Source organism: Amphibalanus amphitrite, unplaced genomic scaffold (genome assembly GCF_019059575.1).
Source record: "Amphibalanus amphitrite isolate SeventyFive unplaced genomic scaffold, NRLGWU_Aamphi_draft 000091F_arrow, whole genome shotgun sequence".
NCBI lineage: Eukaryota > Metazoa > Arthropoda > Thecostraca > Balanomorpha > Balanidae > Amphibalanus > Amphibalanus amphitrite.
In genome coordinates this window covers 1,066,309-1,094,253 of record NW_024881587.1, presented here as the reverse complement: position 1 = coordinate 1,094,253, position 27,945 = coordinate 1,066,309, and the positions used below count along the sequence as shown (strand labels likewise).

At 46.2% G+C, this 27,945-nt stretch overlaps 1 protein-coding gene across 2 annotated transcripts; it reads left to right on the top strand.

Moving 5' to 3' along the window:
- The first annotated feature begins 1,104 nt into the window (after window positions 1–1,104).
- On the top strand, window positions 1,105–24,040 carry LOC122380114 (A disintegrin and metalloproteinase with thrombospondin motifs 18-like). 2 transcript variants are annotated; one of them, XM_043362938.1, is made up of 2 exons: window positions 1,105–1,224; window positions 21,798–24,040. In XM_043362938.1, the coding sequence occupies exons 1-2, from the start codon at window positions 1,168–1,170 to the stop codon at window positions 23,499–23,501; spliced, it is 1,761 nt and encodes a 586-aa protein (XP_043218873.1). In that variant the 5' UTR covers window positions 1,105–1,167; the 3' UTR covers window positions 23,502–24,040. The 2 variants fall into 2 exon arrangements, with proteins under 2 accessions (XP_043218873.1, XP_043218872.1); XM_043362937.1 differs by lacking the exon at window positions 21,798–24,040 and having other exon boundaries at window positions 1,105–3,491.
- The last annotated feature ends 3,905 nt before the right edge of the window (window positions 24,041–27,945 follow it).

Below are 27,945 nucleotides of genomic sequence, written 5' to 3'. Positions count from 1 at the left end.
ATGATAGATCTGGCATGTGGATAGTCACCTGAGTGGATGATGGCCTATGACGTCACAACAGAGGTCAACCTCGACCAATCAGAAAACGCTTTCGTGAATCGTAAGGAAAGGCATGTTAAATTGTGAATATTCAAGTCTTTATGAAGACATGGCATAGGTGTATATAAGATATAGTCATATGTATATAAGATATAAGATCCCAGGGCTGCGGAGTCGATGGATTTACGGCGACTCCGACTCCGACTCCGACTCCGGCTTTCAAAAACCAACTCCGACTCCGACTCCGACTCCGGGCAGGGCTGCGGAGTCGATGGATTTTCGGCGACTCCGACTCCGACTCCGACTCCAGCTTTCAAAACCAGCTCCGACTCCGACTCCGACTCCGGGCAGAATTGTCGACTCCGACCGACTCCAACTCCCGACTCCGACTCCGCAGACCTAGCAGGGCTGCGGAGTCGACAGATTTTCGGTGACTCCGACTCCGACTCCGGCTCGGGTTTCTAAAATCGACTCCGACTCCGACTCCGGTCACAACTGTCGACTCCGACCGACTCCGACTCCGACTCCGACTCCGACTCCGCAGCCCTAATAAGATGTAGCCCGCTACAGTATTTTGCCAAAGAAATCCCCGTTATAAATTGGCTTGCTGTAACCCAGATTAGGTATTATTTGTAAAAAGTGACTTGAAAAATATGAAAAAGTAACTGAAATAATCAGCGTGGATTCCATGGAAATGAAATACTATAGATGATCCCTATAATGGAAGATGCACCATGTGTTATCCCAAAGTCCCTGACAGGCATATCTTACGATGGATAAATATTTGGAATTTAAGTTAACGCAAATTACAGCTCGCGATACGATTGTAAATCCCATCAAGTTGCCACATCGCTCATCGTGACCGGTTTGGAGCAGTAGCCGGCCCACCTGTCGGGAGACGCACACGTGTTGCGCCGTGCGCGCTGCATGATGACGCTGTAAATCTGCGCGCGGGAGCGAGTTGAATGACGTCACACCATTCGGAGCTCGCCATTGGACGACGGGTCTCGCTCGCCAACATACATATAGTGGATCGAACTGCGGCAAGATTGGCAAGTCGCACACCGACTCCACAGGGCCCAGGTCCTTCTCCGACTGGGAACGAGTGTGTCGCAGATTTTCACCGAAATGGCGCACACTCTGTCCTCAACCCTGGCGCTGCTGAGCTGTGCTGCGGCCCTCCAGGCGTCCTCTGCGGACGAGCTGGCCACGGCCGCCTCACACACAGCTCCGCGGCACACGCTGCATCTCCACCTCTCCGTGGACGAGCTGCGCCACGTGTTCGCCGTCGAACGCCACGAGGACGTGCCAGAATACGACCTCTTCCACGTGAGCTCCAGACGAAAGCGCAGCCTCAACGGCCGGCACCGGCGCAGCGTTCACGTGCAAGCGTTCGGTGACCAGATTGACCTGGACCTGGAGATGAACCGCGAGATCGACAACCACATCCGGCTCTTCTACGCCGACGGCGCCGACAGCGACATCAACATCGAGCGTGTCGAGGGCGACACGGACATGTACGTGGGCGAGCCGTACCAGGACGTGAGTCGCGAGGCGGCGCTGCTGGTCAACCACGCCGACGACGACACGCTGCAGCTGAACGGCGTGGTGTCCGACCTGGTGATCGCGCCGGCACCGAGGCGCGTGCACCACCACTACCCGTCGTCCCATGACGACGACGCGCTGCTGGCTGACGACCAGGAACCGCTGGACGGGTCCGAGAGCCACGACAGCACGACCCGGCTGCGCCAGCGCCGCTCGACACCGCCGGTCACACGAGGACTGCACGTCATCTACAAGCGCGCCGCCTCGCCGTCTTCATCCACCGGCTCGGCTCCCATCGACCACGAAGATTCTTCGCTGCTGGTGGAGAAGGAGCCGGCAGCCAGTGAAGACTCTTTGACGGACGAGTCGCCCAGCCGCAACAAGCGCAGCACGCCGTCGCTTTACCCAGAGGTGCTACTGATAGTCGACTATCAGACATACGAGGCGCACAACTTTGATGCCAAGGCCGTGAAACGTTACATGATGACCTTCATGAACGCTGTTGACCTGCGCTACAAGTCTGCCGAGCAGCCGTCCATCACCATCAAGGTGGCCGGCATCGTTATCAGCAAATCCAAGGAAGCCACCCCGTATCTGGAGAAGCACATGGTCAATGGCAAAGCTCTTGAAGCCGTTGGTGCTCTTGATTCCATCGGAAAGTACTTGTTTAAGGAGAAGCGTCTTCCCACTTACGATGCTGCCGTTGTCATCACGAAGCGTGACATGTGCACGCGCAGAAACGGCAGAGGCACCTGCAACAAAGTGACGGCTGGCTACGCATATGTCGGCGGTGGTTGCAGCATCAGCAGCTACCATAAGAAGGTGAACTCGGTGGCTCTTGTGGAGGACTCGACTGGTTTCTCCGGCATCATTGTGGCTGCGCACGAGATCGGACATCTGCTGGGAGCCGTGCACGATGGCTCGCCGCCGGCAGCGTACCTGGGCGGGCCGGGAGCCCGCTCCTGTCCCTGGAAGGACGGCTACATCATGTCCGACATGCGGCGCGACCACAAGGGCCTCAAGTGGTCGGTGTGCAGTCTTAATCAGTTCGCCCACTTCGCCAACGACAAGCGTTCAAAGTGCATGCACAACCACGCCAAGAAACCGGCCAGCCTGCCGTCGGCCAAGAAGCTGCCCGGCAAGCTGATGACCGTGGACGCGCAGTGCAAGCGGGACCGCGGCTCGAGCGCCTGCTTCAAGGATCACCGCGTGTGCGCCGAGCTGTACTGCTTCGAGCCGTCCAGCGGCTACTGCGTGTCGTACCGGCCGGCGGCAGAGGGCTCCGCCTGCGGCCGCGGCCTGCACTGTATCAACGGTCAGTGCGTGGCCGACAGCTTCTACTACTAGCTGCCGCTGCTGCCGCTGCGGTTTTTACGTGCAGGCTGGCCAGCGGGCGGGTGCAGCCATCTCTCAGGTACCTGATGTGTCTTATTTTTTCATTACCAGACAATGGTAATGCGTGTGTTACATGCTTGGCTCTACAGCCTTAAGGTGGCTGTTTCAAGCCTACCACTTATACCTATTGTGATCGGATGTTAGAGTTCTATGTACAATTGATAGGCATGTGCATACGCAGTCACCACGGTTGAACAGCTTTTCGAAAGAGCCTTTTAGGTGTTCTGACTTATTGTTGTATGTGTGGGAAAAGAGGTACTATTTAAACTTGATACGTTGATTTCAATTATTTTATATCGTTCAGTTCTAAATACAGGGTGTCCGGAAAGTCCTGGCGCTTCTCTTATATGCCGTCTAATGAGCGCTGTGATTGGTGGACGATCAGCCAATCACCGCAGGCGTGACCCCTCACTGACCGGTCAGCCGTGGGCCGTGTAAATTTGACCTTGAAATTGCGTTCAGTCATGGAAAAACAGACGAAGAGGCAACTTGTCGCTGGCTGTCTGCGCGCGGCGGCCGGGTCCGGCATGACCGAGGCGCAAGTCGCAGCACGATGTGGCATTTCTCGGCGAACGGTTCAGCGGGTGAAAGCCAAGATCCGACGTGGGGATTCTTTAGAAGATGCCCCCAGATCGGGAAGGCCCCGGTCGGTCAGAACTGCCAAGAACGTGGCTGCCGTGTCAGCGGCAATCGAAGAGAATCCGCGGCAGCCGATCAGAAAACTGGCAAAGAAGTTCGGCTTTCCGAAGTCATCCATGCACGAACTGATTCACCAAGATTTGGGGATGAAGTCCAGGGTGATCCAGAACAGGCCGCGTCTAACCGAGGTCACGCGTCTTCGCCGTCTGGAGAAAAGCAAGTTGCTCTTGAACTTCTTAAAGAGTCCAGTGACCTCCAGCTTCGTTCGGATCTTTTCCGATGAGAAGCTGTTCCACGTCGACGCTCAGATCAACCGAAGGAACTCTCGCTACTTGTCCGACAAGCCTGTTGACGAAGTGGATCCCCGGATTCGGTTCAACCCAGTCAACAAGCACCCGCAGAAGGTGATGGTCCTGGGGGTCATCGGATCGGACGGGCAGAAATGTCCCATCATCTTCGTTGATGCCAACGAAAAGATCAACAGGCTGGTCTACGAGGAGCTCCTGGACAGGCACGTCATCCCGTGGATCAAGGCGACTTACCCGGAGGGCAACTTCGTGTTTCAACAGGACGGAGCGCCCGCCCACAACGCTGCCGCCGTCCAAGCCAAGCTGACAGAGGAGCTGGGCGGGCCAGACCACTTCTGGCAAAAGAAGATGTGGCCGCCTCAGTCCCCCGACCTCAAACCTCTCGATTACAGCGTGTGGAGCGTCTTGCAGGATGAGGTCCAGGCTACCTCTCATCCCAACCTGGAGTCGCTGAAGGCTCGCATCGTGGCAGCGTGGGAGGGTCTGGAGGCGGCATACATCGTCAAGACATGCAAGGGCTTCCGCCCCCGCGTCGAGGCCGTCGTCGCCGCCGACGGCGGCTATATCGAGTGAACAGTTGGCGGAAGGATGTCTCTTGTTGTCCCCGATCATTGTTTCATCCAGTTGTTAAATATATATGAACCAGCCGTATTTGTTTGCGAAAAATTGAAAAGCGCCATGACTTTCCGGACACCCTGTACACTTGCATTCGAAATAATAGGAGCATTAGGTATAGGAATGACAATTAATGTCCAATAAGTCAGCGTCGTGTTCGTATTTGTATAACTACAGCGTCGATTTCGAAGCTGCACGATACTATGTAAACTGAAAGATCGAGACATGCTGGTTCCGAAAATACCCTTCGTTTTACCCTAGGTCAAATACTTTGGGCTCTACGGGTCAAGAACCCCCTGTGGATACAAGAACTTATAGAGTGCCAGGCTATTTACCAACTGACCGGGCTCAAGATGGCACCAAAACACGTGACGTGACACAAGGAACGCGTTGCAGCCGAGAAATTGCCGATCGAGGGCAAAGGTCAAGGTCAACTTTTGCGAAAAGTCGTTCTTTTCGGGGTACCTACAGCATAAAAGTTTTATTTACGAACCATATAAATCAACTCCTATGACATGAATGCTGTCGCAATAACAATTCCATCTGCAGTCCATGCAACGGGCGTTGCGAGGAGCGCTTGAATTCCCGATTATATATGCTTAAGAAAGAACAATAAATCATTCCAGGCGTTAAGCTAACACAGCACTTCCTATATATTTCCCGTAATGGATTATAATGGAGAGGTCACGTGACTAAGCGGACCTAAGATGGACTTAATGAAAAATCCAAAATTCCTATACCTATTATCTATCTGAAAGGTAAATTGTGTGCGCTAGGGAGGACAATACTTGCTGTAAGCTAGTTTCATTTATCACTAATGATCTCCCTGCGAAAGATCTCCCCAGCACAAAGGGCGTTGTAATGTTGCGACTTTTCAAAACCATACAGCTGTTTACGCATGACGTCTTACCACGGAATAAATATAGTCTACGACAGACTAAATATTTCGCAGACTGTCGTAGACTATACCTATATTCCGTGGTCTTACCCCGCGCACCGACGCGACGGAGGGGGGGGGGGTGTTAACCGCCCCCCCCCTGAGGTTTTTGCGCCGCGAAATTTAGGATGACTTTTCCTTCGTCAATGTTACACATGGTGTGCAAGTTTGAACCTCCTACCTTTCAAAGTTAGGTCACCAGGTCACTTCGAATGACCCGACCTCAAATCACTTCTTTGCAACTGTTTCACCGTGTCAGGGCTACAGTAGATGTCGGAGGCCTTTGAAAGTCGTAGGATGTAACGAAGTCATCAGTAGCTACAATTTGTATATCTCGGAATTTTGGTATCGATGACCAAAGGTCAGGTCAATTTCTTGACCTCCCCATTATAGGTCAATGGGGGAAGAAATCAACTCCCTGTTTTTTTTTTCACTAAAACGCGTCAGAACGGCCCAATATACTAGGTCGTTCAATAAGTAAGGTAAAATGTGCTATAGCTCATTAACCTTAACAAGTTAAGCAAAATAAAATATGTCATCTGAATCTACGAAAAATTTGCTACAAAACGTACCCAACCGTTTTTAAGAGTTTAGAATATTGTCCGAACACTGTCGGTATGGAAACATTGATGCAGCACCGTTCCGTTTGATAAATGCCGTTTTGTCAGGTGAGCCTCGAATTCATTTTAAACCGGCGCACAGTGGGCGATCCGGCCGGTGTTGCCTCGCGAAACCTATCGGCATTCATAACATCCATGTCTTTGAAGCTAAAACCACAATATTTAGGGGCAACCTTCTTGAATATGCAGTGAGCATATGTTTTAAATAAGGACTATTTCTTTTAGGATTTGTGCTCTGTGGCGAGCTTGCAATTTGCCTAATTGCCGCTCGAATAACGCATGAATACTTTTGAGGGTAGGTCGAAATTTATGACGATATGAGCTGGGTAGGACATTTAAATGGTGTGTACCTCCGTAGAAAATTGCTTCCAAACCAGCTTTTTATTCAAACGATTATGCCCTACCAATTTATACATATCATGAAACAGCGTAAATCTCGCCCGGCAAGGCCCCATTTCATAACGTGACCCAAGCAGCGGGTTTGGTTTTTGGTGAATAACTTCGCAAAAAATGGCCGCAGAACCACGATTTTGACATCGTCGTGTTCGCCTTGCTCAGGCGCGTCGAATGGTATACTTTTTGTTCAGGTGAGGCCACCGTAAGGCGTTGACCGTAAGGTGTCGAGTCAAGGTCAGGTCAGAGGTCTTCAAATCACGAAGCTGGTTGAAGGAGGTCATATCGCATATCATTCGATTCGGCAAGTCTTTCGGAGTCCATTGGTGACCTTGTCGACTCTCTAGCCTAATTTGATCGGGAGTTATTGACGAAAAACTCGTATGACCCTAGTGACGTCATAAATGACGTCATGCAAGGTCAACAATGCAAAAATGCAGCATCAGATCTTGCAAGGAGTGTATGAAGTAACGATTCCATGTACTTGAGACAATTGAATATCATTCCTGGCGCCAAAATAACAGTTTTCATATTTCCCCATTGACTTATAGGTGAGGTCACGTGACCAACCTGACTCTATGTGACATTTAGGAAAAATCTGAGATATAAAAGTTGTAAGACCTCTAAAGGACAATAAGTCCTGCAATTCTCACCTCCCTGTGAAAGTTACTCTGGCACTGAGAGCGTTGCAAGGTTGCGACATCTGAGGATTGTGCAGAGGTTCATTTATGACGTCATAGGTCAGTGACCTGACCTGACTTGAAAGTGCGGTTGGTGTCACAAGATCCAGCGTGCATCAAAGGTCAGGTATGCCAAGTTGCAGCTCTCTATTGTCTGGGTGTTTTGAGCTATCGCGAAAACACCCGTTGGGGCATTTACCACTTGTGCTCAAGTGCACCAAGCCACGGCCAACCCTTAGAAGAAAAAAGTGTCTGGATGCCAGGGCTGCAAGTGGCTGCAAATTTTCACTGGCTCCCCTAATAGATAGTGTCTTAGTGCATGCGATACAGCATTATTTTCAGTTCATCCTCTTAAAACTTTTTTTACTGGGCTTGGTTAATTCAGTGAACGTAATGTTCAGTGGTAGAAAAATATAAAAAGTTAACCTAATTATAAGACATTTTGAACTGATTTTGTCTACTTACTTTCTATGGCGGAATCGTCTAAACATCTAAATTTCACTTTCCATGCAAAATGGATGCTCAACACCTAGCAATTTCATCGTTCCGCAAAATATTCAAAGAGCGTAAAAATCGGCTGTGATTATCCCGCTTATGAAGTGTTACGGAACGCTGTCTTTAACGATACTTTTGTCTACGAAAAAATGTCTCCTGAGCGATGCAAATGCACTAATCGTAATCTTTGATGAATTTTCTGTCGACTAGTATGCGTTGTTTTCCAATTTTCGGAAAAAAGTGTCTTTGAGGTTTCGCGAGGCTAGACCGGCCCGATCGCCTACCGTGCGGCGTCGGCAGCAAATTGTACCCTGATGACGCTATGGCCATTAGCAATGCTTAGTGGTGGGCAGTGGGCACGATTTAAACAACATTACGGCAGTGTAAGAAACAAACTTCTAAGACAGACAGACCTGTGCTTACAGGCCACTACATGGATCTGGCACAATACATACATGATGATGGAGATATACATGATGGAGACCCATCACAATACATGATGGAGACCCAAAGCATCCGCGTGACTGACTTCATTTAAGGAATGAAGTGTTATGTCGAATCAGTTCCAGACATCATTAGATACCTACGTTAGATATTTACAAGGTTCGCTTGAGATGGAAACCGAAAGAGCTCACTCAACAACAGAAGGACGCCCGACTAGGCATCAGCGTGGGAGCGGCTTTGCTTCGTCAGTTCAGAGGCCTCTTGCACCAAACTACCTAGCTAGGTAAAATCGAAAAACCGGTTTCAGAATAAGCTAATCAAACGGTGGAAAATTTGTTTGCAATAGCCCAATACATAATCCTACAGGTGCTTGGTAAATTTTACATGCGAATTGTCACATTTGAGTCTTAGATTGGGTATATGATGCAAAATAATCCAAGCATTTGTGCAAGAGGATTTTGGTGCAAGAGGCCTCAGGAATGCTTGAGTACAGCCCTGATCTGGCGCCGTCCCACTTCAATATGTTCCGATCGCCGAAGACGTTCTGTTTCTGGGAATAACTTGGATGTGGCAATCAAGAAAATAAAAAGACATGGTAAAAACATCAATAAGGAGTTTTTCCAGCGCGTTTTCAATGCTTGGTGGAGTGTTGAGATAAGCACGTGCGCCTGAACGGTGATTGGAAGTAGGTGTGAGTTCCGAAAGCTGGGGTGGCTGGCCGATGAAACCTGCTAGCAAATGCTTATAGCCATTTTGTAGACGAAATTGCAATGAACATATGTTGTAAGTTTCATGTCGTTACATCCAAAGTGAGCTGAAATAAATGTGATTTTACCTTACTTATTGAACGACCTAGTACCATAAATAAACTCAGATACGATCATCAATTTCGACTACCTTGAGGCCTGTTTTGCCCTTGGGCGGCTGTAAGGTCATGTGACGTCATCAAGCGTCACCAAAGGTTTTTTGCTAATAACTCCTTACAGGAATACGATACAGTGGCGCCGATGGTCTCATTGTGCTCAGCTTGTCAAGGCGCATGGAATGATATACATGATGACGACCTTAACCCGCGCCCCGTAGGACTATCGGCGGACCCTACCACCCGTAGGGGGTGGGCCGTTTCGCCCCCCCCTAACATCTCGGAAATTTACCGGCCGATTTTCAACATTCAAACGGCGTTCGATAGCCTTACCGGGGAACTACCTTGTGACCAATTTTCATTGACCTAGGTCAAACCGATGACGTCACAGGTCAGGTCAAAGGTCGGATTTTCACCGTTCACAGGCATTTCAAGAAATGTGTTGTAAAATCGAGTAAATTGGTAGGTTATTGAAAACCATCGATGGTACACTGTTCGTCAAACACATACTTTGCTATCCGAGGTCACTGATACCAGGTCAGGTCACAGAGGTCAGGTCACTGGGGGTCACAATATGAAAGTGTCGTGTGATACATGTTTTATGGTCCATTCTACATGACAAATGCGATTATGTGGGTCAGGCAGCCTTTGGGGTCAGCTTAGGTCACGTTTTGGTGAAGGTCAGGTCAAATTAGGTCAAATTTCAAAGTTGATATTTTGCTTAAAATGGGTATCGATTCGATGCAGCTCGTCACGAGGAGTCTAATGGTGGTCTTTGTTTTGCCCTACGTGCTCTAGAATTGCCAAAAATTGAGCTTAAAAATTTGATATCATTTTTTTAAACAGTTTTTTTTTTCGCTATAACTTCGCCAAAAACGAGATATCGATCTGAAATTTGGTATGTAGATAGAAGACGGTTGGTACTATCATATACATTTCGTTTTTTCGAAACTCATTTTTTTTTTGCTTATATATCCAAAAAATGTTTTTTTTCATTTTGGGGGGTCAAAACTAAAAAGAATCAAAAATCCGAGATAGCAGTTTTGTAGCCCTGTCAATTCTACACCTTTCATGTCTGATCATTTTTCTTTATCTTCAAAGCTGTAGGCCTGACAGCTCTTCTCGCGAGGGTCTTTTTTCGGTCGAAAATGGCAGAACATGACGTCAATCTGACGTCATTTTTGCCCAACCTATCATAGCCTCTGGAAAGAAAATTGGGTCACAATGTGTTAAATTGATGCCCGGGGGGGTCCTGAAATTTTGGTGGTGATATCTCCAGCCGTTTGGGAGCTATCGACGGAAAAGGACGGGGGGGGGTTCGGCTCCCCCCTATGGGGCGCGGGTTAAGGTCACGTGACCTGACTTCAGTCTTTGACCTTGACCTTTCGAGGTCAGTTCATATATGATTCGATGCGGATTTTTTTTTGTGCCCGACCCGGGCTTTTGTCGTTAGTAGCACACATTCATACTGGGTTAGTATGTACACTATATACACGGCAGTGGTACGAACTTTTTTCGGCACCCGCTACGCGGGACAGCCTTGACCGCACGCTTCCTGTCACGCACCCCAGGTGGCACCGCACTGGTGCGCACGCTGGGGCTATCCCGATTTCTCGGGCCCGGCAGGTCAGAGGGCTGCTCCGGGACATGAAGCGAGGCCGTGCCCTCGCGACATGTCACCGGACCGAAGGATCTGTTTAATGGCGGATCAGGCCCGTGTACCTGCGGTCGGGGGCGCTGGCTGGCACAGCGGTAATCCCCACGAACGAGCGAACACTCCCCAGTTACTGCCATCTCCTGGGTAGGAGCCGGCCGAGGAAAACGCTGCCAGAGGTCAGCTTTGATCTAAGGACCTCCCACACCAAACGTGAACGCACTTGCCAACTGCGCCACAAGGGTGGTCGATTCGATGCGGATTGACAATGAGGATCACGGTCATTAGTTTGCTCCTAGCTTGGCTACTTCGAAAGTTTTTCGAGAAAAACTATCTTCATTTCTAGCGCCGCCATTTTGACTTTGTTGGCCCCTGTGACGTCATCTTTGACCTGACCTGAAAATGACCCTAGTAAAAATTGAAGACCTTCCGTGCGTACCCCATGCCGTTTACCGCTTCTCGCTATCTTGCTTCGTTTTCGAGATCTAAGATGTGGGGGGGGGGGGCGGTCAACCGCCCTCCCCCCGTCCACATTGCCCCAACAGACGGCAAATAACTTTTGAATATACCCATCTCCAATATAAGTATTTTCTGAACCAACATTTTGCGAGGAATCCGATGGTGTGGTCCCCGAAATCTGAAAAATTTCCATTTTGGAGATAGCACCTATTTTTTGGAAAGTAAATATTTGTCATGCATAAAAGTCAAATAAATTGAAAATATAATGAGTGAATATTTGTAACAACATAAGAATGTGTCGAACAGAAAGTAGTGATATATTTTATCTGCGATGATACTATATCTGCTCATACATGTACATAAACTAGTACATTAACCCGCGTCCCGCTGGGCTATTCAGCCATACGCGCCCTGCTGGGGGGGGCAGATTCTGCCCACCCCCCCCCCCTGTCTAACTTCCGAACCGATGGTCGTAGAAAGACGGGGAAAACGGCAATCGAAAGCTCTTAACAAGGCGGATCTTAAGAGCCACTTTTTTTGCTTAAGTAGGTCAGAGGTCAGGTCAAGGTCAGGTCAAGGGTACAAAATGCAAGTTTCTACAGTATCGGCCTTGCACCGTAGTTGCCAAAGAGTGGACTGAGACTGATTGCCCAAAACGTGTTCTTAGACTACCAAGACAATATTCGTTGCATACAATGTCATTCAAAGGTCAAGGTCAAGGTCAGGTCAGGTCAGGTCAGGTCACCAAAAACAAAATATAGAAAAGGGCATGTGCGACACATGTTTTATGGGTCATTTTGCTCATAGAATTCAATAGGCACGCTCAATAAGTGATATGGACTACCTTTGGATGAATTTCAGGTCGAGGTCAGGTCAAGGTCAGGTCAAGTGAGGTCAACTTTTGAAGTTGGTTGTTAAGGCCTAAAAAGGTGTCTATCTGATGCAGTTTGTCACGGCGAATCCAATGGTGCTATTTTTGTTTCCGTACGAGGTCTACAACTTCCAAAAAAATCATTTTTCGAAAATTTTGTGTGCCGTGACATCTTAAAATTTCGATAGGCGTTATCACAAGTGTATTCGCGGCCATTGGGGCGACGTAAGAAAAGAAGAAACCAACTGGCCCCAAGAACTTTAAATTATCAGTTAGCATGCACCTTTTCCTTGATGTGTAGAGAATTTACCATTATTTGTTACAGAAAATTGCATTTAAAATCTTCCATTTATGCTTTTTTCATCGTTTGCACAATATGTTCTTTTACTAAGCTAGAAACACTAATTACAAATAGTTCCCGCATCATCAAGAACAATAGGGAAGGCTTGAAGTGAATAAAATAATTTAAACGGTTTTGTAATCTATGTGAAGGCACTTCTAAAATTGCCTGTAGAAATTTTGAAGGCAAAAGTTCAACTTTTTCACAAGACGGATGTCTATAAACCAATTTAACTTGTGACAACTCAGCCGGTATTTCGTCGCCTACAGCCCAGCTTTCCCTAGTGACCGATAGAGGCGCTGCTATCGATGTCCGCCCGTGCCGCCTAACGTTAATAACTCCCACATTTTTGAACAGATTCTTCTAAAAATTGGTATGAAGGTGCAAATAGACCAGTTCCATGACATATATTCCGGTTTTTTCGATACACTCAAAATTTTGGATTTTATAATTATTTCCCCAAAAAAGTCAGTTTTTTGAAGAAAAAGAAATTGGGCCAAAATCCAAAATTTTCAAAAAACCGAGATAGCTATTTGATAGACAAAGTAGAATCACGTATAACCTTTTTTTTTACGTCTTGATTCCTTTAAAAATGAAGATGTTAGCGTCGTTTGAAATTTTGCCGTTTTTGAGGCGAAAATGGCGAACATGACGTCACTAAAACGTCAATTTCTCAAAAATTTCCGACGGATTTCGCTCAAATTTTCAGGGAACGTGTCAAATTGATGTATGATAAGGTACTGAAAGTTTGACGTCGCTGGCGTAACGCGTTTAGAAGTTATTGGCGAAAAACGGGAGGGAGGGCAGATTCTGCCCCCCCCCCCCCTCCAGCGGGGCGCGGGTTTGAACCCTCGCCGGCCGAGAAGGGGTGGGGCTGGTGCCACCTCATAGGGTTTTTCGCGATAGCTCAAAACACGCTGAGGATAGACAGCTGAAACTTGGTATACCTAAACTTTTATTCAAGCTGAATCTTTTGACACCAATCACCCTTTCAGGTCAAGTCAGGTCACTGACCTATGACGTCATAAATGAGCCTCTGTGAGGTCCTCAGATGTTGCAACTTTGCAACGCCCTCAGTGCCAGTCTGCCAGAGGAACTTTCACAGGAAGATGAAACTTACAGGACGTAGTATCCTCCAGAGGTCTCACAACTTGTATATCTCTGATTTTTCCCAAAGGTCACATGAGGTCAGTTCGGTTACGTGAGCTCACCATTAAAAGTCAATGGGGGAAATATGAAGACTGTAATTTTGGCGCTGGAAATGATCTAAAACTGTCCCAAGCACATGAAATCGTGGTTTCATGCTTTCCTTGTAAAGTCCGATCATGAAACCACGATTCCATGTGCTTGGGATAGTTTTAGATTCTAAAATTTAGAATTTAGATCATTTCCGGCGCCAAAATAACAGTTTTCATATTTCCCCCATTGACTTATAATGGTGAGGTCACGTGACCGACCTGACCTCATGTGACATTAACACGCGCACTGCAGCGGGTCTGAGCCGAACACGAACTGCAGGGGGGGGTTGAAAACAACCCCCCTGAGATCTCGAAAACGGCGCAACGTAGCGACAAACGGTAAACGGCGTTAGATAGGTGGAGATGTTATTTAGAGGAAATACTAGGTCATTTTTGTCTCAGGTCAAAAACGAGGTCACCAGAGGTCATCGAAGACAAAATGTTACGATTTTCACAACAGGAATTTCGCGGTAGTTTTTCTTGAATAACTTGTCTTGCACACAAGACAGAGGATCGATTCGAACGCCATCGTTCTTAGCTCGTCAAGGCGCATCGAATGATATATAATATGACCTCGAAAGGTCAAGTTGAAAATTTGACCTCAGGTCAAGGTCATGACCTGACCGAAATAGGTCATGTTGCATATCATTCGATCCGCATTGACCAGAAAAACACGATAAACGTCGAACGGAGTCTCTATCTCTATTCAATCTCAAGTTATTGAAGAAAACCCGCTGGTGACCTCAGGTGACCTAAGATGACCTGGAGATCACCTTCCAAAGGTCATAAGTGATATGTTTCGGTGAAATCACCAACAGAGACCTGTAATACTATGATCCTGAGCGTATTGAAGTCATAGGATGGCATTCAGAGTAAGTTGAAATTTCTCCCATTGACTTATAATGGGCCGGTCGCAAAAATGACCTGACCTTAGGTCATCGATATAAAAATTCCGAATTATACAAGTTGTAGCTCGTGATGACTTTACTATTTCCTGTGGGTTTCAAGATCATACCTCAACAACTGTGGGCTTGGTGGGATTGGAAACTTCGAAATTTACGTTTCGAGGTAGGGTCACTTGACCTGACCTGGTGACCTGACCATAGGTCACCTGGGGTCAAAATTTTTACTCAAGGTGTGCAAAAGTTGGGAGAATAGGTATGCAAAATTTGGCGGCGCTACGCGCCGCCGTTTTCTCGCGATTTGCGAAAAGCCACAGGGGGGTGAAAACAACCCCCCTGCAGTGCGCGTGTTTTTTTTCTAAGCCGCCACCCATGATCAGGTGACCAGGAGTGCCCCCTCCCTCTATCCCAGCGACACACAGAACCTTACGTTAACACCAGAATAACTTAAAATTTCAGGTCGCGGCACTCCCAGCTAGGAAATGAAAGAAACATAAAAAAGCAGTAAAGAGAGAGTCCATGGTTAATATGAATGAATAAGAAGCAAAGTAGTCGACACTGTAAACAGTGGTGACTGCCCTCTACTGAAAGCCCATCCTCATTCACTCGCTCACATTCGTAACATTCATACACAGCATCCAATACGAGAAAAAGGCATAATCGCTGGGGAAGGTTGGTTAGGGGGTTCTCTCATCAAAGGCAAGATCATCATCATAATACTCTGGTCTAGGCATGCATGAGGGTCCGTTAGCCCAGACACTCGGAGCACCCCACGAAGCAAGGCTTGTTGTCGGGCGCTCCAAGTGCCCGGGCAGGCAGGGTGACATTTAGCAAAACACTAAAAATGAGTAAAATACACATACTGCATATTACACATATACCGGACGGATACATACACCTATGTATGCCTACACAAGCATACATACACATTACACATACAACTGTCACATACAGGCATATCAGCGTTTGGTAGTGTACCTATGGTTGAAGTACCTATCTTTGAATTATAAGATGTATCAAGCTAAATTAATCAGTATTGATTGATATAATGATTTTTAACTAGCTTTTTTATTGTGCTTTTGGCAAATGGCACAGACTGAACGTGAGGAAAGATCGAGGTCATGACATTGTTCCACACTCTAGGACCTGTCCATGACAAAGTATGAGTTTTATATTTTTTGAAAGTGAATATTTCTTCGAAGTGTTTTACATTACGAATGTTTCTGAGTGAAGGATGAAATCTAAACACTTGGTCGAATCCATGTGGTAGATTGTTGCATATTTTTCTATGCAGGATAAGTATCATTTGCTGATGTGCCACATCCTTAATTTTAAGGAGTTTTAGTTTTTTGAAAATTGGATCCGTATGAGCCATCATTGGCTGCCCATCTATAATTCTGACAACTCTCTTTTGAATTTTTTCAATTTTGGATAGAGTTGAAGTAAAAGTATTGCTATATATATAGCAACAATAATTGACATATGACAAAAATAGAGAATTGTAGAGTAATAATAAGTGTTCAGTGTTTAAAAAGTACCTCACTTTGGTAATGATACCAACATTTCTACACAATGTAGTGTATAGCTTATTGATATGAGTATTCCACTTAAAATCGCCATCAATAAACATTCCAAGGTATTTTACACTTTTAGAGCTTTTATCTCTACTCCATTTAGTTTCAACCTTATTTCTTGTCTATCTCTTTTGTTTGAATATATCTGATAAGAAGTTTTATCAGTATTTATCGAGAGTTGGTTAGCAGAAAACCATTCTGATATTTTGGGCATAATTGTGTCCACAGTATCTTGTAATTTTGCTATATCTTTACATTCCATAAAGGCTGCGGTATCATCTGCATACAAATATGCATTGAACTCCTTGCTTATGTTTGGAAAATCATTTATATAAAGGATAAACAGAAGAGGCCCCAGAATAGATCCCTGAGGGACTCCCATATCAATTGGCAATGTGTTTGATCTGACACCGTTAATCTGTACACATTGGGATCGATCACTCAAGTATGATACTATCATATCATATGCTTTACTTTTGATTCCATAACATTTGATTTTGTTTAATAAAACATTAATATTAACTGTGTCAAATGCTTTCCGAATATCCAAATAGAGTCCGCACACAATATTATTTGCTTCAAATGCATTTGTAATCCTTTCCTGGATGAGTGATATGGGCATGTGTGTGCCCATACCTTTCCTAAATCCAAATTGATTTATATTAAGTATGCTGTTTGTTGTTAAGTGATCATCCAGTCGTTTGTGTAAAAGCTTTTCCAATAATTTGGAAATAACAGGTAGAAGTGATATTGGCCGATAGTTATTAAACTGCTGTTTATTACCAGTCTTAAGAATTGGCTTCACAATGGCAAGTTTCAAAAGCTTAGGAAAAGTGCTTTCCTGCAGACAAAGATTCATAAAATGAACAATTTCTAACATGATGGAGGAATAGGTGGCTCTAAATATTTTTGTATTTAGTTTATCATGCCCTCCACCTACCATATTCATGTTATTGACTATACCTGTTATTTCTTCATCATTGGTAAGGGGTAATGAGTTCAAGTTGTTACCCGTAAATTGGGGTATATATTGCAAGGGATCTACATCATTATGATGTATTTTATTTCTTAATTCTTTTCCAACATTTGTAAAGAAGGTATTGAACCCATCAGCAATTTGCTGTGGTCCTTCAACATTTCCATCAGAAGTATGGAAGGTGTTTGGCAGGTCTGACCTGGCAGATGGTCCTTTGGTCAGGTCCCTTAGAATATCCCAAGTTTTTTTAAGGTCTGCATTTTGAAGCTGGCTTTTTATGTACATCTTTTTTGCTTCCCTTAAAATGTTGTTAAGGGTATTTCTATACTTGTTGTATATTGCTATATTTTCTCGACTTGGATGTTTGTTCTTTTGTAGAAATAGTATGTTTTTTCTATTAATGGAAGCTAGAATACCTGGACTAATCCATGGCTTGATGGGGGTATTTTTTCTTGTGGGTCTATAGGTAACACTATACCTATCTATCCCTGTTGTATATGCTTCTAAAAGGGTTTCACAAGCTGTGTCTGGATCTGTTATATTGGTGAAGTCTCGTAATGTAGTCTGGAGGTATGATTTAAAATCAATGATCTTCCTATAGTCAAAAGATCGTATTTCTTTCCTTTGTTTCTGTTTTTCTGATGCATGAATGTTGAGTGTCAGGTAAATGAGAAAATGATCTGAAAGGTCATCATAAATGATGCCAGCGCTGTTGGCATTATCTATATTGTTACAATATATGTTGTCGAGCAGGGAACATTTTTTATCTCCCTCTCTCGTTGTCATGCATATTGAAGGTAGAAATCCATACGATGTAAAGATATTAAAGAATTCACGAGTAGATTCATCATTGTCAATTTCAAAAAGGTCAAAGTTGAAGTCACCAGTGACAAGGCATGTACAGCGAGTTTGAGTTCTTGAGAGTGATTCTAACACTGTATCCAGGAAATCAATGAATATAGCCTGATTCACATCAGGTGGTCTGTAAATTTGAGCTATGATTATCTTTGTACCAGGTAGTTCGCATTTTACAAATAATGATTCCGTGCCTTCCAAAACGTTCATTTGGATTCTAGTACATGAACTTATGCGACTGTTACAAACATAAATGGCCACTCCTCCACCAGTTTTTCCTATCCTGCTTTCAAAGAAAGCAGAATAACCAGGTATGGTTCGCATGTTTTCAATATCACTATTGAGCCAGGTTTCGGACACACATATTATATCCCATTTTACACCAGCTGAGTGTAGAAATGTTTGGAAGGACTCAAACTTCTCATTATTGAGAATGGATCTCACGTTTAAATGTATAACTGAGAGTTTGTCAGAAAATACAGTGTCAGAATTATCAGGTCTTGAATCATCAACACTAATGGTATAGTATTTACATTCAGTGATAATGTTCTCAAACTTTCTTTGAGTTTCTGGGTCAAAGTTATTTCCAATGCCATGAAAGGGATTGATTCTTTTCTGATACAGCCTATGCGAATCAGCTTCACTAACAATATTTAATGGCATTAACTACTACAAGTAGTATTTGAAAAAAAAACTTTGAAGTTGAAATCACTAGCATTTGGTGTTTGGAATGAGTAATCACTAATCACTTTCACACGAATTGATGAACAATAAGTGTCATTTGTATCAGTAAGGTTTTGTAAATTATAAAGAGTAGGGTTATTTTCATTACAGATATGGGTACACCAGTAGCATCGGTGTATCCAAATACAATAAGAGCAAATATACGTAGTGATTTCTACATAAGCATCAATATACTCCGATTATATGTACCCAATATTGCTTAAACTTGTGACATACATCAAATGTACACATATCAGGCAGCACACATGCATGCGTGCACAAAGACACAGGCATATGCATACCACTATGCCTCTGTTGCCTTTTGTTTACTCATTCAGTTTGATATTTAATACGATATATTGTGTGATATTTGTAAGCGTACAAACATTTTGATGTGGTGGTATTTGTGGTATTATTATATTACATATTATCATATATAGTGATATTATTTGTGTGTTAAGGTTAAATCCGAGATATACAAGTTGTGAGACTTCTGAAGGATACTATACGCCCTGTAACTTTCATCTTCCTGCATGAAACTTCCTCTGGCGACTGGCACTGAGGGCGTTGCAAATTTGCAACATCTGAGGACCTCGCAGAGGCTCATTTATGACGTCATAGGTCAGTGACCTGACCTGCCCTGAAAACGCGGTTGGTGTCAAACGATCCAGCTTGAAAAAAAAGATTAGGTATGCCAAGTTTCAGCTGTCTACCCTAGGCGTGTTTTGAGCTATCGCGAAAACCCCTATGAGGCGGCACCCACCCCACCCCTTCTCGGCCGATGAGGGTTAGTGTATGTACTAGTTCATGTACATGTTTGTGCAGATATAGTATCATCTCAGCTAAAATATATCTCTAATTCATGTTCGACACATTCTAGTGTTGTTAGACAAAAATTAACTCATTATATTTTCAATTTATTTGACTATTATGCCTGACGAATATTTATTTTTCAAAAAATAGGTGCTATATCCAAAATGGAAATGTTTCAGATCTCGGGGACCACACCATTGGATTCCTAGCAAAATTCTAGTCCAAAAAACACTAAAATTGGAGATGGGTATTTTCAAAAGTTATATACCGTCTTTTGGAGCAAGTCGGTTGCGCCAACCCGTCGGTGCGCGAGTTACGTTAGTGGCCTGACTTGACCTAAGTTCCAGTTAAGCGTCACAAGTTCTGGCTTGATTTACTCAAAGGTCAGATGTGCCCAGTTTCAACTCTATCGCCAACGCTTCCGAGCGATTGCAGACAAAAGTCAGAGAGTGGCATCAGTCCCCTTTTTTTTGTTCGAAATTGGAACACTATAGGTCGGTTGCTTTTGTTTTGTGTTTAAATTGCGTTGCTCCTGGCCATTCGATTCTATTAATTTATGTTTGTTTGCCTACATGTATTGCTCATTTTTTCCAAGAAACCAAACGAACACTGACGCTCCAGCTTCAGATATTCACGTCGGTCAATCTACTAGTAGAAGCATATTGCCATCCGCTTAGCTGCTGCTGGTAGATAGAAAATTGCCGTTCCCCGAATATTTTACCACTTGCATTAAAGTAAAGTTGACCCACATGAAGCCCAGACTCATTTTAGCCATTTTCAGCCCACATTGAGCTAAAAAAAAAAACAAGATGAAGGCTTTAATCGTGGTTTGGTTCTCGCCTTGGGGTGACCGGTAAAATGAAGTGTTTTTGGCATATTCTATCAAAATTTGGACCGTATTTAAGCTGAAAAGAGATAAACTTGGTCTGGGCTGATTGTCGGTTAACTTTTATTTCATGCCTATACCAGCATATTCAGAAAAGGCGAACGTCGGTCTACCAGCAGCAGATTCGCGAATATCAATATACTGCTAGGTTGGCCTATGTTAAAAGATATTGCTCCACGATTATGACTTTGCAAAAATTCTGCTTTTGAAAATAAGAAACTTAATGTAAGAGGACTCTTTTTGAATGAACTGGTCCAATGGTAAGTGCACTGTTATTACGGAGCGAGCGAAGCGAGCGGAGTCTTACGTAGAATAACGGAAATTTCTGAGTATGAGCGGCCGGCCGGCCGGCCGGCCGTGGTCACGATTCTGCGACGCTTATATCTCAGCAACCACCTGACCGATTTACATGCGGTACTTTTTGTAGGGTAGCTTCATTCCTTCTACCAAGTATTGGACTATTCCCGATGCATGTGGGTGACCCCTTATGCACGTGCCACGTGCAAAAAGAAGAGGTGTCACTTTTGTAATTGTTGCAATATATCGGTAACTACTAGGCCGATTGCGCTGAAAGTTGGCATGCAGGTAGGCACCCACTAGGCAATGCATATCCATGTGCCGGAGTTGGGGCCCCAAAAGGCGTTATACTGGTTGAAAGTATTGTTTCAAATAATAAATGCCTACTCACATGTTTGGGTATACCTACGAGTAAAATACACAGCAGACTTAAGGCCGCCCCACTTTGCGGGTTTTGAGTTTGCGGGCATAACACTAATTCATAGAGTGATTAGACCGTTCCCTTATGGTAACTTCATGAATGCAGTGAAGCCGGTACACCTTCAGAAAATTACATATGGTCGCAATACCAGCGCAACGAAATAAAATTCGACTCCAACGAAAAACCCGCAAACCTCGCAGAATTCGCAGACCTCGCAGCGAGGAAAATCGAAAGTTGACTCAAAATCAACTTTTGGAATGCGATGCAAGGTCGCTCGCAAGCTAAAAACATGCAGACTCGCTTGTTAGATGGTATTGTAGGTCACTCAGCTTAAATTGTATTATTTGATCTTGAAGAAACCCGAAAACCCGAAAACTCGCAACCCGCATGCGGCATGCGAGTTCCAGTGTGGGGCGGCCTTTAGACGATCATACGCGGCTGCGTTGCCAAGAGAAATCGTCTTTTGAACACCCACCGCCTTAGGGGAATACTTGGCGTAGCGTGTCGGTTCTCGAACGGGCCGATGTGGGTCCCGACTGCGCTCCTGGTGTGCGACCGTGAGCGGTGACGTCAGGCCGGCGCAGCGGCCGCCATTGGGCAGTGCCGCTCTCACGGGTGGCCGCAGTTCCTACATATAGCGGGCCGGCCGAGCGCGCCGGTAAATCGTCCTCCGACACCACGGGGCTCGGGTCCCAGCTGACAGGCGAGACGAGCCGGCCGTCTCCGCCGCCAGAGTGCCTCGCAGATTTTCCGTGCAAAATGGCGTGCATTCTATTGCAAGTTTTAGTGTGCTTATGGGTGAGTGCAGCCCTCCAGGCGTCCTCTGCGGACGAGCTGGCCACGGCCGCCTCACACACAGCTCCGCGGCACACGTTGCATCTCCACCTCTCCGTGGACGAGCTGCGCCACGTGTTCGCCGTCGAGCGCCACGAGGACGTGCCAGAGTACGACCTCTTCCACGTGAGCTCCAGACGAAAGCGCAGCCTCAACGGCCGGCACCGGCGCAGCGTTCACGTGCAAGCGTTCGGTGACCAGATCGACCTGGACCTGGAGATGAACCGCGAGATCGACAACCACATCCGGCTCTTCTACGCCGACGGCGCCGACAACGACATCAACATCGAGCGCGTCGAGGGCGACACGGACATGTACGTGGGCGAGCCGTACCAGGACGTGAGTCGCGAGGCGGCGCTGCTGGTCAACCACGCCGACGACGACACGCTGCAGCTGAACGGCGTGGTGTCCGACCTGGTGATCGCGCCGGCACCGAGGCGCGTGCACCACCACTACCCGTCGTCCCATGACGACGACGCGCTGCTGGCTGACGACCAGGAGCCGCTGGACGGGTCCAAGAGCCACGACAGCACGGCCCGGCTGCGCCAGCGCCGCTCGACACCGCCGGTCACACGAGGACTGCACGTCATCTACAAGCGCGCCGCCTCGCCGTCGTCGGCCACCGGCTCGGCTCCTATCGACCACGAAGACTCGCTGCTGGTGGAGAAAGAGCCGGCGGCCAGCGATTCTGATCCTATTACTAAGTCTTCTAGTCGCCAAAAACGCGACACCTCTGATCTTTACCCAGAGGTGTTACTGATCGTTGACTACGAAACTTATGCTGCGCACAACTTTCAAGCGAAGGCTGTCAAGCGCTATTTGATGAGCTTCATGAACGCCGTGGACCTGCGTTATAAATCGGTAAGGTATCCTTCCATCACTCTCAAGGTGGCTGGCATTGTCATCAGCAAGACCAAGAGCGCTACGCCCTACTTGGAGAAGCACATGATCGGCGGGAAGGCGCTGAGTGCGATCGCTGCCCTCGAGTCGATCGGCCAGTACCTGTACACGGAGAAGCGGCTGCCGAGCTACGACCTGGCCATGGTGTTGACCAAGCGCGACATGTGCACGCCCAGCGGCCCGTGGGGACTCTGCAACAAGATCACCGCCGGGTACGCCTACGTGGGAGGCGGGTGCAGCATCAGCAGGTACTTCCACAAGATCAACTCGGTGGCTCTGGTGGAGGACTCGACTGGTTTCTCCGGCATCATCGTGGCCGCGCACGAGATCGGACATCTGCTGGGAGCCGTGCACGATGGCTCGCCGCCGGCAGCGTACCTGGGCGGGCCAGGGGCCAGCTCCTGTCCCTGGAGGGACGGCTATATCATGTCGGACCTGCGCCGCGATCACAGGGGTCTCCAGTGGTCCGTCTGTAGCCTCAATCAGTTCGCTCACTTCGCCAGTGATGAACGGTCTCGATGCATGCACAACTATCCGTCAAAGTCAGGACATTTGAAGTCAGGCACTGCACTGCCTGGGAAGCTCCTAAGCGTGGACGCGCAGTGCAAGCGGGACCGCGGCTCGAGCGCCTGTTTCAAGGACCAGCGCGTGTGCGCCGAACTGTACTGCTTCGAGCCGTCCAGCGGCTACTGCGTGTCGTACCGGCCGGCGGCAGAGGGCTCCGCCTGCGGCCGCGGCCTGCACTGTATCAACGGTCAGTGCGTGGCCGACAGCTTCTACTATTAGCTGTCGCCGCTGCCGCTGCGGTTGTTACGTGCAGGCTGGCCCGCGGGCGGGTGCAGCCAACTCTCAGGTACCTGACACACCTTTCCATTAACCATGAGATTAGTACCACGGTTGTTTTCTGTGATTCGTGTCATGTAGTTGCTCTTACATGCTCATTCCAACACTGCCATCATCGAGATAGACATTCTGATGTGCCATCTGATAGGGCTAGGTTTGCTGAGAAATGATTTGTTTTTGTGTATACATGTACATGATCTCCCATGCATTTTGCATCGGTTTGTAGGAATTCCTTCAAACATGGTACATTTCAGCTTAGTAGCGTGAGCACGAATTTCGTCATTATCGAGTTGCATGCTACTAAATTGCGAAGTGTTGTGGAGCTGCTTATGCAATACTTGGTGCCAGATGCAACTGGTTTTGTGTATTCGTTTCAATTCAACGTCACTGTCTATAGAGTCTTTCAAATAGAATGTTTCGCACTCATCACATCAATGCCAGGACGACTAATGTGCTATGAATAAATGTGGCTAGAATGAAGAGCTTGCATGTTTTCAGCATTGGTTCAAACGACAACCATCCAAGAGTAGGCATAGGTATAAACGGTTTAGCATTGAACGTACTCGAAGCAAACAGAGAGATTATCTAAAAAAGTGAATTTGTTCGTCTAAGATGATTCAACGCATCTCGTTAACTTTGACACTCTCCGTTTACACTGGATTCTTTTTTAGCACGCAACACAATGATTCGTTGGGTTATCGCTCTTATAATTTAATGTATCGTTCCAGCGATTCGTTTCTTCTAGTTCGACGAACAAATTAGGACGTTATAGTTTAACAAAGGGCGCTCCGTTTCCCAAATTTTCGCCTGAAAAGTATGCGATTAATATTCTGCAACCGTCATGACTGGGACTTCTCTGCATAACATACTAGATACCAAGCGTGATAGCATCATCTCGCCTAGCCGGGTCCCTCCGATATCATCTACCATCGTGTCGGAACTGGCGGAAAGGAGCGTTCGACTGATGGACATCGCGGCGCCGGCTCGGCAAATGTTCGCCGGGTCGAGCCCGTCCGGGCACTTCACGGAATAGTGAATACCTATGTCAGGACCTGCGCGAAACCCACCCCGCAGTGTCCCCGTATTCACCCCCGGCCGGGTGCTGGTCTGGAAGGAGGCTCCTCGGAACGATAGCCGATCTGCGGTGATCGGAGACGAGCTGGGTGCTGCTGTGTCGGACCTGCGGGCCACGGGCGCTGCCAATACCAGGAGCTAGTGGGGACTGCAGTTCCATACATAAACACAACACCAGTCATGGAAACCCAGCTGCGAACCCTGGTGGTCATAACTTGCAGCATAGTAACGTGAGCCTGCCACTAGGTGGCGAACAGTCTCCGGCTGCCGGCCGACCCTCTGAGGATGGCACCACGCGTCGGGGAAAGGGGCTGGCCCGCCGCGCTGAGAGTCGGCCCGGCTCAAAACGCAACTGTAATCCGGCGCGCCAGGGCCTCGGCTAACATGTTAACTACTGGGGCAAATGCCCCAGTAGAGTCCAGGATTGCCCCAGTAGTGGTCAGGCTTTGCCCAACCTCCACAAATTGAGAATATATTAATATTAACGTACATTCTTTCATTCGGGAGCGGTTGAAGACGTTTGTGGCAAGAAATCAGGGGTGGCGGAAGAGGGAGTGCACGGTGTGCAGCTGCACCCTCAATTTCCATCCAAAAACATAGGCGTGCATTGGCGCAAACATATCTTTTTGCACCCCATAATCCATCTTCGTTCGAAAGAGCGTCAAAAATAATGACGAAATAACTTCGGTCTCTTTTTTGGTCAGGTCAAAGGTCAGGTCATGGTGCAGGCCAAATTTCGCCGATTTTCAGGTCAAATATCGACAGTTTACAAGATGCCGACGCATAACTCGGGAACCAATTAGAGCTACAGCACCGCGGAAAAGCGCATTTGATAGCCATATTAGCATGCTTTCTGGTTATTCCTCTTAGATTTGACCTAACGTCAACGATTTTGCCTGCAAGGGGCAAAAACTACCAAAATAGACGATTTTTTTCGGGAAGTTTTTCTGCAATAACTTTTGACTCATGCCTTGCACGAGCTTTCTTTTACCGACATCGTGTTCCTCTCGTCAAGACACATCAAATTAACTGCAATTTGACCTTGGAGGTCAACTTGAAAATTCGACCTCAGGTCAAGGTCATGGTCTGACCGGAAATTGTCATGTTGCATATTAGTCGATCTGCATCGTCGAGCCAAGCACAGGCATTTTCATCGCTCTAGCACGCCTCTTTCAAAAGTTATTCGCGAATCGCGAAGAACTGTTAGATACCATTCGTGAACTGAGATGACCTCAGGGGCATAAACAAGGGTCACGGGTGCTATTTTCATGTTCAGTGTGTCAAAGTCACGTACATACAATGTTTTATTGTGTTTAGAATAACTTTCGTCCAAAAGATGTGGTTTTGAATTTTCTCCCATTGACTTATAATAGAGGTCGCAAAATTGAGCTGGCCTTAGGTCACCGAAATGAAAATTCCGAGATATAAATTTTGTACATGCTGTTGCCCTTATCAATCGCTGAAAGTTTTAAAGCGATCGGTCACTCGGTGTAGCTACGGCATACATTGAAACATTTTATGAGATGAGGACACTTTAAGTGACCTGGTGACCTGATATTGAATGACCTTGGTCTGAAATTTTCACAACACGTGTAGAATTGATGGATGATGGAGCGCCGCCGTTTTTGAGATATCCGCGAAAATCCGCAGGAAAAACCGCAAGTGTTCAAACACCTCCCCCCCCCCCCAGCAGGGCGTCAGCCGCCAACACACTATGACGATTTGCCCCAGTAGTCAAAATTCCTTAGCCGAGGCCCTGCGGCGCGCTAAGCACCGTCCACATCCAATCCAATCAAAACACCCGTGACCGGAAAGCTGGTGGAATCCGACTCTTTTTAAGTGGAACTGGGATTGACGCGCGCTCCACGCCCGCTGAGAAGGAAGTTGCTGAGAGATTTGCCTTAAATGGCACGGCAAGACATGTGCATATTACCTACCCTTACCTTAGGAGGCCAAAGGGATGCAGCATTATTACTCACGAACGCTGCTGTAAAGAAGAATTATGTTCCTATGCAAACCCACGTGATATCAAAGTTAACAGGCATGTAGGGGAGAACGGGGTCATTTGTAACAATTTTTGTATTTTAATTTTTATCATCTGGTGCAAAAACGTTTAAGCTCTTTCTTTTATTTTCAGAAACTACGATGTTTTGCCTTTAAAATGCAGTTAAAACACTTCCGAAAAAAAACTTCTTTTTCGGGTCAAAATTGTTGTCTGAAAAAGTCAATTCAGCTGTTACAATTCACCCCAGATACGGGGTCAAAAGTAACACCACCCGGGGACAATTGTAACATGTTAACTTACAGGCTACAGCAACACAATTTTTCCAAAACTTTGATTTAACAAAAGTATTGAACACTTGCTCATCTTCCCAGACTTGGTAGGGGGGCATTCCACGATAGATCGTACCACTTTTTTCCAATTTGACACCCTCATCTCTCGGAATTTGACGAGAATTGGTCTCAGGGGTAATCAGGGGCTCTGAATCCACCTGTAACAATTTCAGGCTTATCAGATAAGTATTTTTTGAGTTATGGTGTATAACATTTTTTGGATCTTGCTTTGTAGCGCTAAGTTTGGCGGCCTGTAACTCTAAGACGGATTATTCAAATGCCAAATGTTATATAACATTGAACTTGCAATGAAACAGAGATTAATGTGTATTTTTGAAATTTCGAAAAATATGCTATTTTTGATATATGACATATCGAGTTTTCTTTCATTTGTATTTTTTGGACTTTGGGACCAAATTTTTTTGAATTTTTATTTCTTTAAAAAAAATATGTGGCTCATTGTTAAGAACTATGCAAAAAATTAGGAAGGTGTTCTTTCTATAAATGTATTTATTTTACGTCACGATAACGGTTTCGAATAGTGATTTCGGGAGGGGAGCTTATAAATGGCGTGGTAAAGCTGCCTAGTGACATCACGGGTTACTGAAATTTCAATTTAACTCTGAGTCATCTGAAAAAAGTGAAAAGAGGGTTCATCCAACCCTCTTTCCTATAAGCGCGAGAGTGAAAATGGCTGTTTGGTTCTGACTTGGATTTGGACGCCAATGACCATAGCTGTCCGAGATGAAAGTTACAGGACGCATACATGGTGTCCTCCAGAGGTCTTACAACTTGTATATCTGGGAATTTTTCAAGGTTACATGAGGTCAGGTCGGTCACGTGACATCACTGTTATAAATCAATGGGAAAATATAAAAACTGTTATTTTGGCGCCGAGAATGATCTAAAACTATCCCACGTACATGGTATCGTGATTTCATGCACTCCTTACAAAGTCCAATGCTTTACTTTTGCATTG